The 24,165-nt window shown below is 57.1% G+C and overlaps 1 protein-coding gene across 1 annotated transcript in view; it reads left to right on the top strand.

Moving 5' to 3' along the window:
• LOC140725786 (organic solute transporter subunit alpha-like) overlaps positions 1-24,165 on the top strand; it is a 146,165-nt gene that overhangs the window by 45,002 nt on the left and 76,998 nt on the right. Inside the window, exons 4-6 of the mRNA XM_073041698.1 lie at positions 2,558-2,631; positions 5,212-5,370; positions 12,697-12,808. Of these exons, the coding sequence (XP_072897799.1) occupies positions 2,558-2,631; positions 5,212-5,370; positions 12,697-12,808 (345 nt within the window). The remainder of the gene's footprint in view (positions 1-2,557; positions 2,632-5,211; positions 5,371-12,696; positions 12,809-24,165) is intronic.

Here is a 24,165-nt window from a genome sequence, read left to right as displayed (position 1 = left end):
ATCTATAACATTGGCAGACTTCTGTAGATGCATAGTGAAGAGTATCCTGTCTGGTTGTGTCCCGGCCTGGAATGGAAACACCAATGACCAGAAATAGAAAAATCTACAGGAGGTGGTAGATACAGCCCTCTCCCCCCCCCCCCCCCCCCCGAGCACATCTCCACGGATCGCTGTCACAGGAAAACATCATCCATCACCAAAAACCCCCACCATCCAGAGCATGCTCTCCTCTCCCTGCTGCCATCGTGCAGGACATACAGGAGCCCCAGGTCCCACACACCAGGTTCAGGAACAGCTTCTACCCCTCAACCATCAGGTCCCACACCACCAGGTTCAGGAACAGTTATTACTCCTCAACCATCAGGTCCCACACCACCAGGTTCAGGAACAGTTATTACCCCTCAACCATCAGGTCCCACACCACCAGGTTCAGGAACAGTTATTACCCCTCAACCATCAGGTCCCACACCACCAGGTTCAGGAACAGTTATTACCCCTCAACCATCAGGTCCCACACCACCAGGTTCAGGAACAGTTATTACCCCTCAACCATCAGGTCCCACACCACCAGGTTCAGGAACAGTTATTACCCCTCAACCATCAGGTCACACACCACCAGGTTCAGGAACAGTCATTACCCCTCAACCATCAGGTCCCACACCACCAGGTTCAGGAACAGTTATTACCCCTCAACCATCAGGTCCCACACCACCAGGTACAGGAACAGCTACTACCCCTCAACCATCAGGTCCCACACCACCAGGTTCAGGAACAGTTATTACCCCTCAACCATCAGGTCCCACACCACCAGGTACAGGAACAGTTATTACCCCTCAACCATCAGGTCCCACACCACCAGGTTCAGGAACAGCTATTACCCCTCAACCATCAGGCTCCTCAACCAATGTGGATAACGTCACTCACCTTAACACTGAACTGATTCCACAACCTAGGGATTCACTTTCAAAAACTCTACAACTCATACTAGACCATAAGACCTTAAGACATAGGAGTAGAATAAGGCCATTTGGCCCATTGAGTCTGATTCACCATTCAATCATGGCTGATCCTTTTATTTCTCCTCCTCAGCCCCACTCCCTAGCCTTCTTCCTGTAACCTTTGATGCCATGTCCAATCAAGAACCTATCAATCTCTGCGTTAAATACACCCAATGTCCTGGCCTCCACAGCAGCACGTGGCAACAAATTCCACAAATTCACCACCATCTGGCTAAAGAAATTCTTTGCATCTCTGTTTTAAATTGATGCCCGTCTATCCTAAGACTTTTGTCTATCCCTTTTGTCCTCAACTCCCCACCATGGGAAACATCCTTTCCATATCTACTCTGTCTAGGCCTTTCAACATTTGAAAGGTTTCAATGAGATCCCCCCCACCCCCACAACCTTCTAAGTTCCAGCGAGTACAGACCCAGAGCCATCAAATGTTCCTCATACGAGAACTCTTTCATTCACAGAATCATCCCTGTGAACCTCTTCTGAACTCTCTCCAATGTCAGCACATCTTTTCTTGATGAGGAGCCCAAAACTGTTCACATTTCTCAAGGTAAGGTCTCACCAGTGCCTTATAAAGCCTCAGCATCACATCCCTGCTCTTGTATTCTAGACCTTTTGAAATGAATGCTAGCATGGCATTTGCCTTCCTCAAGTTGCAACCTGCAAGTTGACCTTTAGGGTGTTCTGCACAAGGACTCCAAAGTCCTTTTGCACCTCAGTTTTTTGGATATTTTCCCCGTTCAGAAAATAGTCTGCACATTTATATCTACTACCAACGTGTATGACCATGGATTCTCCAATATTGTATTTCATTTGCCACTCTCTTGCCCATTCTCCTCATCTGTCTAAGTCCTGCATCCTCAACACTACCTGCCCCTCCACCAATCTTCATATCATCTGCAAACTTGGCAACAAAGCCATCTATTCCATCATCTAAATCATTGATATACAGCATAAAAAGAAGTGATCCCAACACCAATCCCTATGGGACACCACTAGTCACTGACAGCCAACCAGAACAGGATCCTTTTACTCCCACTTGCTGTTCTCAATATTATTTATTATTTGAACTATTTGCCCTCTTCTGCACATTGGTTGTCTGTCTTCATCCATGGACTGTTTTTCATAAATTCTATTGTATTTCTTTATCTTCCTGTGAATTCCTGCGAGAAAGTGAATCTGAGGGTTGTATATGGTGACATACATGTACTTTGATGATAATGTACTTTGACTTTGATGGTCAGTATAGAGTCAGTGGGCCGAATGGCCTGTTTCCATTCTATACAAGGGCAGTTATGGATGGGTAATATATGCTAGGCTTGGTGGGAATGCCCATGGTTTATGAACGTAGGATATAGACATGTGTATTCAAACACAAGCAGATGGAACATCTGTTCTGTACAGAGACCCGGCTGGGATGTCAGGCAGTGTCTAGAGACAGGACGGTGGTTTACGCAGATGTGCGTCCAGTGGAGGGGTTACCCACGCACTGTGGCCTCTTCTCCGATCTCAGTGGCTCTCTGACACTCTGCTCCCTCCTACAGGTCTTCACCATCACGTCCTGCCTCGGCCTCTGGGTCCCTCGAGCTGTGATGTTTGTGGACATGGTAGCAGCTATGTGAGTGGGTTTGTTACAGTCAGAGAGCCTAAAGTACAGCCCTGACCCTCAAACATGGGTCTGACCATCAAACATAGCCCTGACCCTCAAAACAGGCCTGCCCCTCAAACACAGGCCTGATCCTCAAACACAGGCCTGACCCTCAAAACAGGCCTGCCCCTCAAACACAGGCCTGACCCTCAAAACAGACCTGCCCCTCAAATACAGGCCTGATCCTCAAACACAGGCCTGACCCTCAAAACAGGCCTGCCCCTCAAACACAGCCCTGACCCTCAAAACAGGCCTGCCCCTCAAACACAGGCCTGACCCTCAAAACAGGCCTGCCCCTCAAACACAGGCCTGATCCTCAAACACAGGCCTGACCCTCAAAACAGGCCTGCCCCTCAAACACAGGCCTGACCCTCAAAACAGACCTGCCCCTCAAATACAGGCCTGATCCTCAAACACAGGCCTGACCCTCAAACATGGGTCTGACCATCAAACACAGACCTGACCCTCAAACATGGGTCTGACCCTCAAACACAGCCCTGACCCTCAAACCCAGGCCTGATCCTCAAACACAGGCCTGACCCTCAAAACAGACCTGCCCTTCAAACACAAGCCTGCCCCTCAAACACAGGCCTGACCCTCAAACATGGGTCTGACCCTCAAACACAGCTCTGACTCTCAAACCCAGGCCTGATCCTCAAACACAGGCCTGACCCTCAAAACAGACCTGCCCTTCAAACACAAGCCTGCCCCTCAAACACAAGCCTGCCCCTCAAACACAGGCCTGACCCTCAAACATGGGTCTGACCATCAAACACAGACCTGACCCTCAAACACAGCCCTGACCCTCAAACCCAGGCCTGATCCTCAAACACAGGCCTGACCCTCAAAACAGACCTGCCCTTCAAACACAAGCCTGCCCCTCAAACACAGGCCTGACCCTCAAACATGGGTCTGACCCTCAAACACAGCTCTGACCCTCAAACACAGCTCTGACCCTCAAACCCAGGCCTGATCCTCAAACACAGGCCTGACCCTCAAAACAGACCTGCCCTTCAAACACAAGCCTGCCCCTCAAACACAGGCCTGACCCTCAAACATGGGTCTGACCATCAAACACAGACCTGACCCTCAAACATGGGTCTGACCCTCAAACACAGCCCTGACCCTCAAACCCAGGCCTGATCCTCAAACACAGGCCTGACCCTCAAAACAGACCTGCCCTTCAAACACAAGCCTGCCCCTCAAACACAGGCCTGACCCTCAAACATGGGTCTGACCCTCAAACACAGCTCTGACTCTCAAACCCAGGCCTGATCCTCAAACACAGGCCTGACCCTCAAAACAGACCTGCCCTTCAAACACAAGCCTGCCCCTCAAACACAAGCCTGCCCCTCAAACACAGGCCTGACCCTCAAACATGGGTCTGACCATCAAACACAGACCTGACCCTCAAACACAGCCCTGACCCTCAAACCCAGGCCTGATCCTCAAACACAGGCCTGACCCTCAAAACAGACCTGCCCTTCAAACACAAGCCTGCCCCTCAAACACAGGCCTGACCCTCAAAACAGACCTGCCCTTCAAACACAAGCCTGCCCCTCAAACACAAGCCTGCCCCTCAAACACAGGCCTGCCCCTCAAACATGGGTCTGACCATCAAACACAGACCTGACCCTCAAACACAGCCCTGACCCTCAAACCCAGGCCTGATCCTCAAACACAGGCCTGACCCTCAAAACAGACCTGCCCTTCAAACACAAGCCTGCCCCTCAAACACAGGCCTGACCCTCAAACATGGGTCTGACCCTCAAACACAGCTCTGACCCTCAAACACAGCTCTGACCCTCAAACCCAGACCTGATCCTCAAACACAGGCCTGACCCTCAAAACAGACCTGCCCTTCAAACACAAGCCTGCCCCTCAAACACAGGCCTGACCCTCAAACATGGGTCTGACCATCAAACACAGACCTGACCCTCAAACATGGGTCTGACCCTCAAACACAGCCCTGACCCTCAAACCCAGGCCTGATCCTCAAACACAGGCCTGACCCTCAAAACAGACCTGCCCTTCAAACACAAGCCTGCCCCTCAAACACAGGCCTGACCCTCAAACATGGGTCTGACCCTCAAACACAGACCTGACCCTCAAACATGGGTCTGACCCTCAAACACAATTGCTAAAACATAAACTCAGCGCTAAATGCAGCCTGGCACTAATACATAATTGACATTGCACTGTACAGAGTGTATTCCAGAACACAGGCCTGCTCCACATCTCTGACATGGACACCGAGCTAGATAGAGACACACACTGGAAACACTGACCTTAAAACACAGGTCTGACCCTAATACACAGCCCCAATCTCAACATGCAGTCCTGACTCTAATTCACAGAACTAAACACAATCCACAACCAACCCTGACCCTACCCATAAAATGCTTCCCTAATTGCACCCTTGTCCCCTGACCCTGCACTTTGACCTTGACGGCGCCGTTGTGCGTGAGCCTGACCCCTGACCCTGCAGTGTATGGGCAGGGAGGGGTATGATTGGTGGGATCTGACTGCCCATCACTCCTCGTTCCACAGGTACTTTGCTGTCTGTTATTACCTGCTGCTGCTGGTCATAGTGCAGGGGTACGGTGGTGAGGAAGCCATGCTGGAGCACATCGCGACGGACCGTGTCAGGATCAGCACGGGCCCCTGCTGCTGCTGCTGCCCCTGTCTCCCCCACATCCGGATCACCAGGTGAGTGTCCGGGGTCTGGGAGCTGGGGCCGCTGCGGGGGACAATGGTCAGTCAGTGGCACTTCACCCGTCCATTCATCACCCTCCCCGGTTCCACGCAGCCCGTCATTATGCAGACATTCCTTGCGTTCTGGCCGCACGGCTGGCCTGCGCTAACAAATTCCAGCTGAGATGGTAAACGAGGTCCAGTCTCTGATGGGGAAAGGATCTCATAGGCTCGGTTTGACTGTTAGACTCATCCCACCCCCAATCTGGATAATTACTCGATTTTTCCCCCAGCTTCTGTACTGTAATTCTCCCACTCCCCCTTCACTGTTTGTCTAGTCATCACTCTGACTCTTACATCTTCTCACCTTGCCCATCACCTCCCCCTGTGCCCCTTTTCCTTCCCTTTCTCCTACGGTCCACTCTCCTCTCCTATCAGATTCCTTCCTCTCCAACCCCGACCTTTTCCACCTATCACCTCCCAGCTTCTTACTTCATCACCCACCCCCACCCACTTGACCTCACCTTTCAGCTTCTAGTTTGTCCTCCATTCCCCCCACCCCACCACCATCTTCTTCCCCCTTCCTTTCCAGTGCTGATGAAGGGGCTTGGCCCAAAACATCAACTGGTTATTCATTTCCATCAATGCGGCCTGACCTGCGACCCAGCCTGGGTAACCTGCTTTTCTATCCTAACTAACACCAGGATGGGTACATTGTAGCCTGGTAAAAGCTTATAACTTTCAACTAGAAATATTCAAGTCCCAACTATCTCCCCCACCCCCAACAAGGGGAGACTTCAGGAAAGGGTTCTGGAACAGATGCACAAAGGATTCTGGTGCTGCTCTCTGGTGTTTGTTCAGAGCTGCTCTCCAGTGTTTGCTCAGTGCTGCCCTCCAGTGTTTGCTCAGTGCTGCCCTCCAGTGTTTGTTCAGTGCTGCTCTCCAGTGTTTGTTCAGAGCTGCTCTCCAGTGTTTGCTCAGTGCTGCCCTCCAGTGTTTGCTCAGAGCTGCTCTCCAGTGTTTGCTCAGTGCTGCTCTCCAGTGTTTGCTCAGAGCTGCCCTCCAGTGTTTGTTCAGTGCTGCCCTCCAGTGTTTGTTCAGTGCTGCTCTCCAGTGTTTGCTCAGTGCTGCCCTCCAGTGTTTGCTCAGTGCTGCCCTCCAGTGTTTGTTCAGTGCTGCTCTCCAGTGTTTGTTCAGAGCTGCCCTCCAGTGTTTGTTCAGTGCTGCTCTCCAGTGTTTGTTCAGTGCTGCCCTCCAGTGTTTGTTCAGTGCTGCTCTCCAGTGTTTGCTCAGAGCTGCTCTCCAGTGTTTGCTCAGTGCTGCTCTCCAGTGTTTGCTCAGAGCTGCTCTCCAGTGTTTGCTCAGAGCTGCCCTCCAGTGTTTGCTCAGAGCTGCTCTCCAGTGTTTGCTCAGAGCTGCTCTCCAGTGTTTGCTCAGAGCTGCCCTCCAGTGTTTGTTCAGAGCAGCTCTCCAGTGTTTGCTCAGAGCTGCCCTCCAGTGTTTGCTAACTACTGCCATCCAGTGTTTGTTCAGAGCTGCCCTCCAGTGTTTGTTCAGTGCTGCCCTCCAGTGTTTGTTCAGAGCTGCCCTCCAGTGTTTGTTCAGAGCTGCCCTCCAGTGTTTGTTCAGAGCTGCTCTCCAGTGTTTGTTCAGTGCTGCTCTCCAGTGTTTGCTCAGAGCTGCCCTCCAGTGTTTGTTCAGTGCTGCTCTCCAGTGTTTGCTCAGAGCTGCCCTCCAGTGTTTGTTCAGTGCTGCCCTCCAGTGTTTGCTCAGAGCTGCTCTCCAGTGTTTGCTCAGAGCTGCTCTCCAGTGTTTGTTCAGTGCTGCTCTCCAGTGTTTGTTCAGTGCTGCCCTCCAGTGTTTGCTCAGAGCTGCTCTCCAGTGTTTGTTCAGAGCTGCCCTCCAGTGTTTGTTCAGAGCTGCCCTCCAGTGTTTGTTCAGTGCTGCTCTCCAGTGTTTGCTCAGAGCTGCTCTCCAGTGTTTGCTCAGAGCTGCCCTCCAGTGTTTGCTCAGTGCTGCCATCCAGTGTTTGTTCAGAGCTGCCCTCCAGTGTTTGTTCAGTGCTGCCCTCCAGTGTTTGCTCAGAGCTGCCCTCCAGTGTTTGCTCAGTGCTGCCATCCAGTGTTTGTTCAGAGCAGCTCTCCAGTGTTTGCTCAGAGCTGCCCTCTAGTGTTTGTTCAGTGCTGCCCTCCAGTGTTTGTTCAGTGCTGCTCTCCAGTGTTTGTTCAGTGCTGCCCTCCAGTGTTTGTTCAGTGCTGCTCTCCAGTGTTTGTTCAGAGCTGCTCTCCAGTGTTTGCTCAGTGCTGCCCTCCAGTGTTTGCTCAGAGCTGCTCTCCAGTGTTTGCTCAGTGCTGCCCTCCAGTGTTTGTTCAGTGCTGCCCTCCAGTGTTTGTTCAGTGCTGCTCTCCAGTGTTTGTTCAGTGCTGCCCTCCAGTGTTTGCTCAGTGCTGCCCTCCAGTGTTTGTTCAGTGCTGCTCTCCAGTGTTTGTTCAGAGCTGCCCTCCAGTGTTTGTTCAGTGCTGCCCTCCAGTGTTTGTTCAGTGCTGCTCTCTGGTGTTTGCTCAGAGCTGCCCTCCAGTGTTTGTTCAGAGCTGCTCTCCAGTGTTTGCTCAGAGCTGCTCTCCAGTGTTTGTTCAGTGCTGCCCTCCAGTGTTTGCTCAGAGCTGCTCTCCAGTGTTTGCTCAGAGCTGCCCTCCAGTGTTTGTTCAGTGCTGCCCTCCAGTGTTTGTTCAGTGCTGCCCTCCAGTGTTTGTTCAGAGCTGCCCTCCAGTGTTTGTTCAGTGCTGCCCTCCAGTGTTTGTTCAGAGCTGCTCTCCAGTGTTTGTTCAGTGCTGCCCTCCAGTGTTTGTTCAGTGCTGCCCTCCTGTGTTTGCTCAGTGCTGCCCTCCAGTGTTTGTTCAGTGCTGCTCTCCAGTGTTTGCTCAGAGCTGCTCTCTGGTGTTTGTTCAGAGCTGCTCTCTGGTGTTTGCTCAGTGCTGCTCTCCAGTGTTTGCTCAGTGCTGCCCTCCAGTGTTTGTTCAGAGCTGCTCTCCAGTGTTTGCTCAGAGCTGCTCTCCAGTGTTTGCTCAGAGCTGCCCTCCAGTGTTTGCTCAGTGCTGACCTCCAGTGTTTGCTCAGTGCTGACCTCCAGTGTTTGTTCAGTGCTGCCCTCCAGTGTTTGCTCAGTGCTGCCCTCCAGTGTTTGCTCAGAGCTGCCTTCCAGTGTTTGCTCAGAGCTGCTCTCCAGTGTTTGCTCAGTGCTGCCCTCCAGTGTTTGTTCAGTGCTGCCCTCCAGTGTTTGCTCAGAGCTGCTCTCCAGTGTTTGCTCAGAGCTGCTCTCCAGTGTTTGCTCAGTGCTGCCCTCCAGTGTTTGTTCAGTGCTGCCCTCCAGTGTTTGCTCAGTGCTGCTCTCCAGTGTTTGCTCAGAGCTGCTCTCCAGTGTTTGCTCAGTGCTGCTCTCCAGTGTTTGCTCAGTGCTGCCCTCCAGTGTTTGTTCAGAGCTGCTCTCCAGTGTTTGTTCAGTGCTGCTCTCCAGTGTTTGCTCAGAGCTGCTCTCCAGTGTTTGTTCAGAGCTGCCCTCCAGTGTTTGCTCAGTGCTGCCCTCCAGTGTTTGTTTAGTGCTGCCCTCCAGTGTTTGCTCAGTGCTGCCCTCCAGTGTTTGCTCAGTGCTGCCCTCCAGTGTTTGTTCAGTGCTGCCCTCCAGTGTTTGTTCAGAGCTGCTCTCTGGTGTTTGCTCAGAGCTGCTCTCTGGTGTTTGCTCAGAGCTGCTCTGTAGTGTTTGCTCAGTGCTGCCCTCCAGTGTTTGCTCAGTGCTGCCCTCCAGTGTTTGTTTAGTGCTGCCCTCCAGTGTTTGCTCAGAGCTGCCCTCCAGTGTTTGCTCAGAGCTGCCCTCCAGTGTTTGCTCAGTGCTGCTCTCCAGTGTTTGTTCAGAGCTGCCCTCCAGTGTTTGCTCAGTGCTGCTCTCCAGTGTTTGTTCAGTGCTGCTCTCTGGTGTTTGTTCAGAGCTGCCCTCTGGCCAATTGAAGGATATATCTTCCCGTCAACTTCAATTTTTATTGGTGTACCATAGAGAGCATCCTCAATACAAAAGATTCTGCTATGCTGGAAATCCAGAGCAACACACACCAAATGCTGGAGGAACTTCCTTACTTCAGTGGTTGGTAAGTTGATGGAGAAGATCCTGAGAGGCAGGATTTATGAACATTTGGAGAGGCATAATATGGTTAGGAATAGTCAGCATGGCTCTGTCAAAGGCAGGTCATGCCTTACGAGCCTGACTGAATTTTTTGAGGATGTGACTAAACATGTTGATGAAGGTAGAACACTAGATGTAGTGTATATGTATTTCAGCAAGGCATTTGATAAGGTACCCCATGCAAGGCTTATTGAGAAAGTAAGGAGGAATGGGATCCTTGCTTTGTGGATCCAGAACTGGCTAGCCCACAGAAGTGGTTGTAGATGGGTCATATTCTGCATGGAGGTTGGTGACCAGTGGAGTACCTCAGGGATCTGTTCTGGGACCCCTTCCTTTTGTGATTTTTATAAATGACCTGGATGAGGGAGTGGAGGGAAGGGTTAATAAGTTTGCTGATGACACAAAGGTTGAAGGTGTTGTGGATAGTGTGGAGGGCTGCCAGAGGTTACAGCGGGACATTGATAGGATACAAAACTAGGCTGAGAAGTGGCAGATGGAGTTCAACCCAGATAAGTGTGACGTGGTTCATTTTAGTAGGTCAAATATGACGGCAGAATATAGTATTAATTATAGTATTAATGGTAAGACTCTTGGCAGTGTGGAGGATCAGAGGGATCTTGGGGTCCGAGTCCATAGGACGCTCAAAACTGCTGTGCAGGGTGACTATGTGGTTAAGAAAGTATATGGTATATTGGCCTTCATAAATCGTGGGATTGAGTTTAAGAGCCGGGGGTATGTTATAGCTATATAGGACCCTGATCAGACCCCACTTGGAGTATTGTGTTCAGTTCTGGTCGCCTCATTATAGGAAGGATGTGGAAACCATAGAAAGGGTGCAGAGGAAATTTACAAGGATGTTGCCTGGACTGGGGAGCATGCCTTATGAGAATAGATTGAGTGAACTCGGCCTTTTTTCCTTGGAGCGACGGAGGATGGGAGGTGACCTGATAGGGGTGTACAAGATAATGAGAGGCCTTGATCGTGTGGATAGTCAGAGGCTTTTTCCCAGGGCTGAAATGGCTAGCATGAGAGGACACAGTTTTAAGATCCTTGGAAGTAAGTACAGAGGAGATGTCAGGGTTAAGTTTTTCTACAAAGAGAGTGGTGAGTGCGTGGAATGGGCTGCTGGCGACGGTGGTGGAGGCGGATACGATAGGGTCTTTTAAGAGACTCCTGAACAGGTACATGGAGCTTAGAAAAATAGAGGGCTATGGGTAACCCGGGGTATTTGCTAAAGTAAGTACATGTTCGGCACAACATTGTGGGGGCGAAGGGCCTGTACTGTGCTGTAGGTTTTCTATGTTTCTAACTCAGCAGGTCAGGCAGCATCTATGGAGAGGAATAAACAGTCGAGGTTTTGGGATGAGACCTGCTGAAGGGTCTCAGCCCGAACAGCAATAGAAATCATCCTGTTCGGATGTTCCTCAGCTTCGAGTTCAGGAACAGACCCTTCAGTCATCAGGAGGCTAAAGAAATCTAACGTGTCCCTGGCGATTTCCACCGGTGTAACATCGAGAGCATCCTGTCCGGAGGTATAACAGCTTGGTGAGGCAGAGCAGTTGCTGTTCAAACCTCTCATGAGTTTATAAACCCCTGTAATATAATGCATTGGACAGGCAGCATCGTCCCCCCAGAGGACATAACACCCCAGGGCATGCATTCACGTTGAGAGGGGCTCATTTCAAAGGAGATGTGAGGGGCAAGTTTTTTTTCACACAGACACTGGTGGGTGTGTGGAATGTGCTGCCCAGGGTGGTGGTAGAGGCAGATACATTAGAGGCTGTTAACAGACGTTTAGATAGGCTCATGAATGTGAGGGAAATGGAAGGATATGGACATTGTGTAGGCACAAGGGATTAGTTTAGTTGGCCATTTGATTCCTAATGTAATTGATTCGGCACAACACTGTGGGCCAAGGGGGCCTGTTCCTGCGCTGTACTGATCTCTGTTCTATGTTCTAATATCACCCTTCAGTCTCCTTCACTCCAGGGAAAACTGCCAGCTTGTCTACCCTCTCCTTATCCTCAAGTCCTCCAGTGTGCAGGCAACAAACCAGTGAATCGTTACTGTCAGCACCTACGTATGGATAAAACTGTCCTGATGAAGGGTCTCGCCTGCTGCCTGGCCTGCTGAGTTCCTCCAGCATTTTGTGTGTGTGTGTGTGTGTGTGTGTGTGTGTGTGTGTGTGTGTGTGTGTGTGTGTGTGTGTGTGTCAGTGTGAGAGAGAGAGAGAGAGAGAGAGAGAGAGAGAGAGAGAGAAAAGGTGTGTGACATGAGCGTGTGTGTGTGAGAGGGTGTATGAGAGTGTGTGAGTGTGAGAGAGAGTGGGTGTGTGAGTGTGACTGTGAATGTGTGTGTGTGAGAGAGAGTGTGTGTGTGTGTGTGTGTGTGTTGCTCTGGATTTCCAGCATCTGCAGAAAGTCTTGCATTGATGAAAAATTTCTGCACATTTCCAGCATAATCACACCCCTCTCACCAGCACAACGCATTTTTCACTCAGTCCGTGCTGAATTCCCGCAAATATGAAAAGTGAGCAAATTATTTACCGGGAAGAAAAATAAAGTGGCTTGTGGTCAGGGCCAGCTGCCGGGTGGAGCAGCAGCACCACCGAGTGGCCGCCAGCGGTACTGCAGCTTCACGCAGGTTATGTTCCACGCCGGCGAGTCAGGTGCGCTCAGCAGCACCGCCAACTGTGACGCCCCGGTATTGCAGGCGGAGTCTTCAAAAGCCATTTAATCCCGTTTAACACACACAAAATGCTGGAGAAACTCAGCAGGCCAGGCAGCATCTATGGAAATGAGCAAATAGTTGACGTTTCAGGACGAAACCCTTCACCAGTCTTGATGAAGAGTCTTGGCCTGAAACGTCGGATGTTACTCTGTTCCATAGATGCTGCCTGGCCTGCTGAGTTCCTCCATCATTTTGTGTGTGTTGATCAGATATCCAGCGTCTGCAAAATTTCTTTTGTTTGTGATCGAACCAACCAACCAGTACGTCTCTGGACCGTGGGAGGACAACAGAGAACCCCCAGGAAACCCGTTCCGTCAGTGATTATATCCACTGTCTTTTGCGCCGTGCCCCAGAGGAACGAGGTTTCATTTGGCTCTATACTAGTTTGTGATTCAATGATAATTAAACATCAGCTGCAGTTTGACTTCTCTTTTCAGAAAGAATTTTCGGCTCTTGGTGGTCGGAGTTTTCCAGGTGGCATTCCTGCGACCCGCCCTGTTCTTCCTGGGAGTAGTCTTGTGGACAAACGGCCTCTATGACCCAGACGATGTGAGTCGGTTGACATCCCTCCATAACTCTAACCATCGCAAAACACTCTCCCTCTACACCGTCCCGTCACACACTCCCTCCTCACCGTCCCATCACACACTCCCTCTACACCGTCCCGTGACACACTCCCTCCACACCGTCCCGTGACACACTCCCACCTCACCGTCCCGTCACACACTCCCACCACACCGTCCCGTCACACACTCCCTCCACACCGTCCCGTCACACACTCCCACCTCACCGTCCCGTCACACACTCCCTCCTCACCGTCCCGTCACACACTCACACCACACCGTCCCGTCACACACTCCCACCACACCGTCCCGTCACACACTCCCTCCACACCGTCCCGTCACACACTCCCACCTCACCGTCCCGTCACACAATCCCACCACACCGTCCCGTCACACACTCCCACCACACCGTCCCGTCACACACTCCCTCCACACCGTCCCGTCACACACTCCCTCCACACCGATCTGTCATACACTCCCAACACACCGTCCCGTCACACTCTCCCTCTACACCGTCCCGTCACACACTCCCTCCACACCGTCCCGTCACACACTCCCACCTCACCGTCCCGTCACGCACTCCCTCCACACCGTCCCGTCACGCACTCCCTCCATACCGATCCGTCACGCACTCCCTCCACACCGATCCGTCACACACTCCCACCACACCGTCCCGTCACACACTCCCACCACACCGTCCCGTCACACACTCACACCTCACCGTCCCGTCACACACTCACACCACACCGTCCCGTCACACACTCCCTCCACACCGTCCCGTCACACACTCCCTCCTCACCCGTCCCGTCACACACTCCCTCCACACCGTCCCGTCACACACTCCCTCCACACCGTCCCGTCACACACTCTCACCACACCGTCCGTCACACACTCTCACCACACCGTCCCGTCACACACTCCCACCACACCGTCCCGTCACGCACTCCCACCTCACCGTCCCGTCACACACTCCCACCTCACCGTCCCGTCACACACTCCCTCCACACCGTCGCGTCACACACACTCCCTCCACACCGTCGCGTCACACACACTCCCTCCACACCGTCCCGTCACACACTCACACCACACCGTCGCGTCACACACACTCCCTCCACACCGTCGCGTCACACACACTCCCTCCACACCGTCCCGTCACACACTCACACCACACCGTCCCGTCACACACTCCCTCCACACCGTCCCGTCATACACTCCCTCTACACCGTCCCGTCACACACTCCCTCTACACCGTCCCGTCACACACTCCCTCCACACCGTCCCGTCAATAACTCCCACCACACCGTCCCGTCACACATTCCCTCTACACCGTCCCGTCACACACTCCCTCCACACCGTCCCGTCACGCACTCCCTCCACACCGTCCCGTCACGCACTCCCTCCACACCGATCCGTCACACACTCCCACCACACCGATCCGTCACACACTCCCACCACACCGTCCCGTCACGCACTCCCACCACACCGTCCCGTCACACACTCCCTCCACACCGTCCCGTCACACACTCTCACCTCACCGTCCCGTCACACACTCCCTCCACACCGTCCCGTCACACACTCCCTCCACACCGTCCCGTCACACACTCCCAACACACCGTCCCGTCACACACTCCCTCCACACCGTCCCGTCACACACTCTCACCTCACCGTCCCGTCACACACTCCCTCCACACCGTCCCGTCACACACTCCCTCCACACCGATCCGTCACACACTCCCACCACACCGTCCCGTCACACACTCCCACCACACCGTCCCGTCACACACTCCCTCCACACCGTCCCGTCACACACTCTCACCTCACCGTCCCGTCACACACTCCCTCCACACCGTCCCGTCACACACTCCCACCTCACCGTCCCGTCACACACTCCCACCACACCGTCCCGTCACACACTCTCACCTCACCGTCCCGTCACACACTCCCTCCACACCGTCCCGTCACACACTCCCTCCACACCGTCCCGTCACACACTCCCTCCACACCGACCCGTCACACACTCCCACCTCACCGTCCCGTCACACACTCCCTCCACACCGTCCCGTCACACACTCTCACCTCACCGTCCCGTCACACACTCCCTCCACACCGTCCCGTCACACACTCCCTCCACACCGTCCCGTCACACACTCTCACCTCACCGTCCCGTCACACACTCCCTCCACACCGATCCGTCACACACTCCCACCACACCGTCCCGTCACACACTCCCACCACACCGTCCCGTCACACACTCCCTCCACACCGTCCCGTCACACACTCCCACCTCACCGTCCCGTCACACACTCCCACCTCACCGTCCCGTCACACACTCCCACCACACCGTCCCGTCACACACTCCCACCTCACCGTCCCGTCACACACTCCCACCTCACCGTCCCGTCACACACTCCCTCCTCACCGTCCCGTCACACACTCACACCACACCGTCCCGTCACACACTCACACCACACCGTCCCGTCACACACTCCCTCCACACCGTCCCGTGACACACTCCCACCTAACCGTCCCGTCACACACTCCCTCCACACCGTCCCGTGACACACTCCCACCTCACCGTCCCGTCACACACTCCCACCACACCGTCCCGTCACACACTCCCACCTCACCGTCCCGTCACACACTCCCACCTCACCGTCCCGTCACACACTCACACCACACCGTCCCGTCACACACTCACACCACACCGTCCCGTCACACACTCTCACCACACCGTCCCGTCACACACTCCCTCCACACCGTCCCGTCACACACTCCCACCACACCGTCCCGTCACACACTCCCTCCACACCGTCCCGTCACACACTCCCTCCACACCGATCTGTCATACACTCCCAACACACCGTCCCGTCACACTCTCCCTCTACACCGTCCCGTCACACACTCCCTCCACACCGTCCCGTCACACACTCCCACCTCACCGTCCCGTCACGCACTCCCTCCACACCGTCCCGTCACGCACTCCCTCCACACCGATCCGTCACGCACTCCCTCCACACCGATCCGTCACACACTCCCACCACACCGTCCCGTCACACACTCCCACCACACCGTCCCGTCACACACTCACACCTCACCGTCCCGTCACACACTCACACCACACCGTCCCGTCACACACTCCCTCCACACCGTCCCGTCACACACTCCCTCCTCACCCGTCCCGTCACCCACTCCCTCCTCACCCGTCCCGTCACACACTCCCTCCTCACCCGTCCCGTCACACACTCCCTCCACACCGTCCCGTCACACACTCTCACCACACCGTCCGTCACACACTCTCACCACACCGTCCCGTCACGCACTCCCACCACACCGTCCCGTCACGCACTCCCACCACACCGTCCCGTCACACACTCCCACCACACCGTCCCGTCACGCACTCCCACCACACCGTCCCGTCACGCACTCCCACAACACCGTCCCGTCACGCACTCCCACCTCACCGTCCCGTCACACACTCCCACCTCACCGTCCCGTCACACACTCCCTCCACACCGTCGCGTCACACACACTCCCTCCACACCGTCGCGTCACACACACTCCCTCCACACCGTCCCGTCACACACTCACACCACACCGTCCCGTCACACACTCCCTCCACACCGTCCCGTCACACACTCCCTCTACACCGTCCCGTCACACACTCCCTCCACACCGTCCCGTCACTAACTCCCACCACACCGTCCCGTCACACACTCCCACCACACCGTCCCGTCACACACTCACACCACACCGTCCCGTCACACACTCCCTCCACACCGTCCCGTCACACACTCTCACCTCACCGTCCCGTCACACACTCCCTCCACACCGATCCGTCACACACTCCCTCCACACCGTCCCGTCACACACTCCCACCACACCGTCCCGTCACACACTCCCTCCACACCGTCCCGTCACACACTCTCACCTCACCGTCCCGTCACACACTCCCACCACACCGTCCCGTCACACATTCCCTCTACACCGTCCCGTCACACACTCCCTCTACACCGTCCCGTCACACACTCCCACCACACAGTCCCGTCACACACTCCCTCTACACCGTCACGTCACACACTCCCTCCACACCGTCCCGTCACACACTCCCTCCACACCGTCCCGTCACACACTCCCACCTCACCGTCCCGTCACACACTCCCTCCACACCGTCCCGTCACACACTCTCACCTCACCGTCCCGTCACGCACTCCCTCCACACCGATCCGTCACACACTCACACCACACCGTCCCGTCACACACTCCCTCCACACCGTCCCGTCACACACTCCCTCTACACCGTCCCGTCACACACTCCCTCTACACCGTCCCGTCACACACTCCCTCCACACCGTCCCGTCACTAACTCCCACCACACCGTCCCGTCACACATTCCCTCTACACCGTCCCGTCACACACTCCCTCCACACCGTCCCGTCACGCACTCCCTCCACACCGATCCGTCACACACTCCCACCACACCGATCCGTCACACACTCCCACCACACCGTCCCGTCACACACTCCCACCACACCGTCCCGTCACACACTCCCTCCACACCGTCCCGTCACACACTCTCACCTCACCGTCCCGTCACACACTCCCTCCACACCGTCCCGTCACACACTCCCTCCACACCGTCCCGTCACACACTCCCAACACACCGTCCCGTCACACACTCCCTCCACACCGTCCCGTCACACACTCTCACCTCACCGTCCCGTCACACACTCCCTCCACACCGTCCCGTCACACACTCCCTCCACACCGATCCGTCACACACTCCCACCACACCGTCCCGTCACACACTCCCACCACACCGTCCCGTCACACACTCCCTCCACACCGTCCCGTCACACACTCTCACCTCACCGTCCCGTCACACACTCCCTCCACACCGTCCCGTCACACACTCCCTCCACACCGATCCGTCACACACTCCCTCCACACCGTCCCGTCACACACTCCCTCCACACCGTCCCGTCACACACTCCCTCCACACCGTCCCGTCACACACTCCCTCCACACCGACCCGTCACACACTCCCACCTCACCGTCCCGTCACACACTCCCTCCACACCGTCCCGTCACACACTCCCTCCACACCGTCCCGTCACACACTCTCACCTCACCGTCCCGTCACACACTCCCTCCACACCGTCCTGTCACACACTCCCTCCACACCGTCCCGTCACACACTCTCACCTCACCGTCCCGTCACACACTCCCTCCACACCGATCCGTCACACACTCCCACCACACCGTCCCGTCACACACTCCCACCACACCGTCCCGTCACACACTCCCTCCACACCGTCCCGTCACACACTCCCACCTCACCGTCCCGTCACACACTCCCACCTCACCGTCCCGTCACACACTCCCACCACACCGTCCCGTCACACACTCCCACCTCACCGTCCCGTCACACACTCCCACCTCACCGTCCCGTCACACACTCCCTCCTCACCGTCCCGTCACACACTCACACCACACCGTCCCGTCACACACTCACACCACACCGTCCCGTCACACACTCCCTCCACACCGTCCCGTGACACACTCCCACCTAACCGTCCCGTCACACACTCCCTCCACACCGTCCCGTGACACACTCCCACCTCACCGTCCCGTCACACACTCCCACCACACCGTCCCGTCACACACTCCCACCTCACCGTCCCGTCACACACTCCCACCTCACCGTCCCGTCACACACTCACACCACACCGTCCCGTCACACACTCACACCACACCGTCCCGTCACACACTCTCACCACACCGTCCCGTCACACACTCCCTCCACACCGTCCCGTCACACACTCCCACCACACCGTCCCGTCACACACTCCCTCCACACCGTCCCGTCACACACTCCCTCCACACCGATCTGTCATACACTCCCAACACACCGTCCCGTCACACTCTCCCTCTACACCGTCCCGTCACACACTCCCTCCACACCGTCCCGTCACACACTCCCACCTCACCGTCCCGTCACGCACTCCCTCCACACCGTCCCGTCACGCACTCCCTCCACACCGATCCGTCACGCACTCCCTCCACACCGATCCGTCACACACTCCCACCACACCGTCCCGTCACACACTCCCACCACACCGTCCCGTCACACACTCACACCTCACCGTCCCGTCACACACTCACACCACACCGTCCCGTCACACACTCCCTCCACACCGTCCCGTCACACACTCCCTCCTCACCCGTCCCGTCACCCACTCCCTCCTCACCCGTCCCGTCACACACTCCCTCCACACCGTCCCGTCACACACTCCCTCCACACCGTCCCGTCACACACTCTCACCACACCGTCCGTCACACACTCTCACCACACCGTCCCGTCACGCACTCCCACCACACCGTCCCGTCACGCACTCCCACCTCACCGTCCCGTCACACACTCCCACCTCACCGTCCCGTCACACACTCCCTCCACACCGTCGCGTCACACACACTCCCTCCACACCGTCGCGTCACACACACTCCCTCCACACCGTCCCGTCACACACTCACACCACACCGTCCCGTCACACACTCCCTCCACACCGTCCCGTCACACACTCCCTCTACACCGTCCCGTCACACACTCCCTCTACACCGTCCCGTCACACACTCCCTCCACACCGTCCCGTCACACATTCCCTCTACACCGTCCCGTCACACACTCCCTCCACACCGTCCCGTCACACACTCCCTCCACACCGTCCCGTCACACACTCCCTCCACACCGTCCCGTCACACACTCCCACCACACCGTCCCGTCACACACTCACACCACACCGTCCCGTCACACACTCCCTCCACACCGTCCCGTCACACACTCTCACCTCACCGTCCCGTCACACACTCCCTCCACACCGATCCGTCACACACTCCCTCCACACCGTCCCGTCACACACTCCCACCACACCGTCCCGTCACACACTCCCTCCACACCGTCCCGTCACACACTCTCACCTCACCGTCCCGTCACACACTCCCTCCACACCGTCCCGTCACACATTCCCTCTACACCGTCCCGTCACACACTCCCTCTACACCGTCCCGTCACACACTCCCACCACACAGTCCCGTCACACACTCCCTCTACACCGTCACGTCACACACTCCCTCCACACCGTCCCGTCACACACTCCCTCCACACCGTCCCGTCACACACTCCCACCTCACCGTCCCGTCACACACTCCCTCCACACCGTCCCGTCACACACTCTCACCTCACCGTCCCGTCACGCACTCCCTCCACACCGATCCGTCACACACTCCCACCACACCGTCCCGTCACACACTCCCTCCACACCGTCCCGTCACACACTCTCACCTCACCGTCCCGTCACACACTCCCTCCACACCGTCCCGTCACACACTCCCTCCACACCGTCCCGTCACACACTCCCAACACACCGTCCCGTCACACACTCCCTCCACACCGTCCCGTCACACACTCTCACCTCACCGTCCCGTCACACACTCCCTCCACACCGTCCCGTCACACACTCCCTCCACACCGATCCGTCACACACTCCCACCACACCGTCCCGTCACACACTCCCACCACACCGTCCCGTCACACACTCCCTCCACACCGTCCCGTCACACACTCTCACCTCACCGTCCCGTCACACACTCCCTCCACACCGTCCCGTCACACACTCCCTCCACACCGATCCGTCACACACTCCCTCCACACCGTCCCGTCACACACTCCCTCCACACCGTCCCGTCACACACTCCCTCCACACCGTCCCGTCACACACACTCACCTCACCGTCCCGTCACACACTCCCTCCACACCGTCCCGTCACACACTCCCTCCACACCGTCCCGTCACACACTCTCACCTCACCGTCCCGTCACACACTCCCTCCACACCGATCCGTCACACACTCCCACCACACCGTCCCGTCACACACTCCCACCACACCGTCCCGTCACACACTCCCTCCACACCGTCCCGTCACACACTCTCACCTCACCGTCCCTTCACACACTCCCACCTCACCGTCCCGTCACACACTCCCACCACACCGTCCCGTCACACACTCTCACCTCACCGTCCCGTCACACACTCCCTCCTCACCGTCCCGTCACACACTCACACCACACCGTCCCGTCACACACTCACACCACACCGTCCCGTCACACACTCCCACCACACCGTCCCGTCACACACTCCCTCCACACCGTCCCGTCACACACTCCCACCTCACCGTCCCGTCACACACTCCCACCACACCGTCCCGTCACACACTCCCACCACACCGTCCCGTCACACACTCCCTCCACACCGTCCCGTCACACACTCCCTCCACACCGATCTGTCATACACTCCCAACACACCGTCCCGTCACACTCTCCCTCTACACCGTCCCGTCACACACTCCCTCCACACCGTCCCGTCACGCACTCCCACCTCACCGTCCCGTCACGCACTCCCTCCACACCGTCCCGTCACGCACTCCCTCCACACCGATCCGTCACGCACTCCCTCCACACCGATCCGTCACACACTCCCACCACACCGTCCCGTCACACACTCCCACCACACCGTCCCGTCACACACTCACACCTCACCGTCCCGTCACACACTCACACCACACCGTCCCGTCACACACTCCCTCCACACCGTCCCGTCACACACTCCCTCCTCACCCGTCCCGTCACACACTCCCTCCACACCGTCCCGTCACACACTCCCTCCACACCGTCCCGTCACACACTCTCACCACACCGTCCGTCACACACTCTCACCACACCGTCCCGTCACACACTCCCACCACACCGTCCCGTCACGCACTCCCACCTCACCGTCCCGTCACACACTCCCACCTCACCGTCCCGTCACACACTCCCTCCACACCGTCGCGTCACACACACTCCCTCCACACCGTCGCGTCACACACACTCCCTCCAAACCGTCCCGTCACACACTCACACCACACCGTCCCGTCACACACTCCCTCCACACCGTCCCGTCACACACTCCCTCCACACCGTCCCGTCACACACTCCCTCTACACCGTCCCGTCACACACTCCCTCCACACCGTCCCGTCACTAACTCCCACCACACCGTCCCGTCACACATTCCCTCTACACCGTCCCGTCACACACTCCCTCCACACCGTCCCGTCACGCACTCCCTCCACACCGATCCGTCACACACTCCCACCACACCGTCCCGTCACACACTCCCACCACACCGTCCCGTCACACACTCCCTCCACACCGTCCCGTCACACACTCTCACCTCACCGTCCCGTCACACACTCCCTCCACACCGTCCCGTCACACACTCCCTCCACACCGTCCCGTCACACACTCCCAACACACCGTCCCGTCACACACTCCCTCCACACCGTCCCGTCACACACTCTCACCTCACCGTCCCGTCACACACTCCCTCCACACCGTCCCGTCACACACTCCCTCCACACCGATCCGTCACACACTCCCACCACACCGTCCCGTCACACACTCCCACCACACCGTCCCGTCACACACTCCCTCCACACCGTCCCGTCACACACTCTCACCTCACCGTCCCGTCACACACTCCCTCCACACCGTCCCGTCACACACTCCCTCCACACCGATCCGTCACACACTCCCTCCACACCGTCCCGTCACACACTCCCTCTACACCGTCCCGTCACACACTCCCTCCACACCGTCCCGTCACACACTCCCTCCACACCGTCCCGTCACACACTCCCTCCACACCGACCCGTCACACACTCCCACCTCACCGTCCCGTCACACACTCCCTCCACACCGTCCCGTCACACACTCCCTCCACACCGTCCCGTCACACACTCTCACCTCACCGTCCCGTCACACACTCCCTCCACACCGTCCCGTCACACACTCCCTCCACACCGTCCCGTCACACACTCTCACCTCACCGTCCCGTCACACACTCCCTCCACACCGATCCGTCACACACTCCCACCACACCGTCCCGTCACACACTCCCACCACACCGTCCCGTCACACACTCCCTCCACACCGTCCCGTCACACACTCCCAACACACCGTCCCGTCACACACTCCCTCCACACCGTCCCGTCACACACTCCCTCCACACCGTCCCGTCACACACTCCCACCTCACCGTCCCGTCACACACTCCCACCACACCGTCCCGTCACACACTCCCACCTCACCGTCCCGTCACACACTCCCACCTCACCGTCCCGTCACACACTCCCTCCTCACCGTCCCGTCACACACTCACACCACACCGTCCCGTCACACACTCACACCACACCGTCCCGTCACAGACTCCCTCCACACCGTCCCGTGACACACTCCCACCTAACCGTCCCGTCACACACTCCCTCCACACCGTCCCGTGACACACTCCCACCTCACCGTCCCGTCACACACTCCCACCACACCGTCCCGTCACACACTCCCACCTCACCGTCCCGTCACACACTCCCACCTCACCGTCCCGTCACACACTCACACCACACCGTCCCGTCACACACTCCCACCACACCGTCCCGTCACACACTCTCACCACACCGTCCCGTCACACACTCCCTCCACACCGTCCCGTCACACACTCCCTCCACACCGTCCCGTCACACACTCCCACCTCACCGTCCCGTCACGCACTCCCTCCACACCGTCCCGTCACGCACTCCCTCCACACCGATCCGTCACGCACTCCCTCCACACCGATCCGTCACGCACTCCCACCACACCGTCCCGTCACACACTCCCACCACACCGTCCCGTCACACACTCACACCTCACCGTCCCGTCACACACTCACACCACACCGTCCCGTCACACACTCCCTCCACACCGTCCCGTCAGACACTCCCTCCTCACCCGTCCCGTCACACACTCCCTCCTCACCCGTCCCGTCACACACTCCCTCCACACCGTCCCGTCACACACTCCCTCCACACCGTCCCGTCACACACTCTCACCACACCGTCCGTCACACACTCTCACCACACCGTCCCGTCACACACTCCCACCACACCGTCCCGTCACGCACTCCCACCTCACCGTCCCGTCACACACTCCCACCTCACCGTCCCGTCACACACTCCCTCCACACCGTCGCGTCACACACACTCCCTCCACACCGTCGCGTCACACACACTCCCTCCACACCGTCCCGTCACACACTCACACCACACCGTCCCGTCACACACTCCCTCCACACCGTCCCGTCACACACTCCCTCTACACCGTCCCGTCACACACTCCCTCTACACCGTCCCGTCACACACTCCCTCCACACCGATCCGTCACACACTCCCTCCACACCGTCCAGTCACTAACTCCCACCACACCGTCCCGTCACA

The sequence above is a fragment of the Hemitrygon akajei genome, chromosome 3, assembly GCF_048418815.1.
Source record: "Hemitrygon akajei chromosome 3, sHemAka1.3, whole genome shotgun sequence".
Taxonomy (NCBI): Eukaryota; Metazoa; Chordata; class Chondrichthyes; order Myliobatiformes; family Dasyatidae; genus Hemitrygon; species Hemitrygon akajei.
The sequence above is the reverse complement of the archived record's forward strand: the minus strand, read 5'-3'. Positions and strand labels throughout refer to the sequence as shown.